Genomic DNA, 1,153 nt, shown 5'->3' on the forward strand with positions numbered 1-1,153 from the left:
CATCCTACAAAGAAGGACAGCTGATCAGACATTGATGGAAGAACCTTTACTCGGATCCAGATCAACAGAACCAACTGACTGACTCTCTAATAGGTCTGAGGAAACCTGTTTAAATGTTACCCATATGGTCCCAGTTTTACCCAGAGTTGTTCTGCATCAAACCTTAATAGACAATAAACATGATGCTGTTATTTACCTTAGAGACAACTAGATCTAGAGCCATTTATCAGCCTGGTTCCTGTCCTAGTGAGTCTGAAATATAAATGCTGGATGGTATATGAAAATAATCTGACTGAATGTGTTTTACTTATTGTTATGACAGGATCCAACAAAGACGGGAACCGAAACCAGAAACCAGCTGTGGGTCCTTGAAGAGTGATCAGTCAAAGGATGATTTTATTGAATTTAAATCTGCTGGACCTTTAGTCTCAGAGAGGTGAGCTGTCTAACAAGTTGTTTTGATGCTTCAACACACTGGATGTTCGGTGCTCTGGTCGTTTATCTGCTTTGTTCTGAAGTTACACGACAGAGAGCAGCTTGGATAATAATTTTAACAAGTTTCTAAATGAAAAATGACCGTCTGTGCAGTTGGTTTATCAGGGTTTTGATCCCACTAAAATATGCAGCTCTTGTTCAGAGAGCCATACCTCCAGCATATGGGCTGGCAGCAGCAATGGAAAACCCTGCTGAAAGCTCTCTGCTGGGGTCAGCTTCTGGGGGGAATATGCAATTGAATACTTTTCACCAGCAGGTTTTAACTTTTTTGTATTGGGAATTCACCATAGTTCAATTAAGTTTATCTCTATAAGGACATTTCACAACACATTTTAGACTTAAGGGAGTGGTGGCCTAGTGGATAGGACACTGAGCTATGAATCCAGAGGTTCTGAGTCCAAGGCCCTCTGCCACTCTGGCTCCCTGAGCAAAGACCTTTAACCCCACACCATTGTGCCCACTGCTCCCCTAAGGGTTGGGTTAAATGTAGAGAGGGAATTTTGTTGATCGGTACTTGTGACAGTGGAATGACAAAAGCTGGGAAAACCATGCTGACTAGGACTTAGGCTACGTTCACACAGCCGCCTGAAGTGACCCCAAACTGATTTTTTTTGCCCATATGTATCTGATCTTTTTATGGCATTTACAAGCAACACAG

At 42.2% G+C, this 1,153-nt stretch overlaps 1 protein-coding gene across 1 annotated transcript in view; it reads left to right on the forward strand.

The window, feature by feature from the left end:
* The window catches only part of LOC107086534 (protein NLRC3-like), a 21,624-nt gene that overhangs the window by 3,092 nt on the left and 17,379 nt on the right, over window positions 1–1,153 (forward strand). The window contains exon 3 of the mRNA XM_015377531.1: window positions 323–436. Within this exon, the coding sequence (XP_015233017.1) occupies window positions 323–436 (114 nt within the window). The remainder of the gene's footprint in view (window positions 1–322; window positions 437–1,153) is intronic.

This window comes from Cyprinodon variegatus, unplaced genomic scaffold (assembly GCF_000732505.1).
Source record: "Cyprinodon variegatus isolate N-32 unplaced genomic scaffold, C_variegatus-1.0 Scaffold156, whole genome shotgun sequence".
Classification (NCBI taxonomy): domain Eukaryota; kingdom Metazoa; phylum Chordata; class Actinopteri; order Cyprinodontiformes; family Cyprinodontidae; genus Cyprinodon; species Cyprinodon variegatus.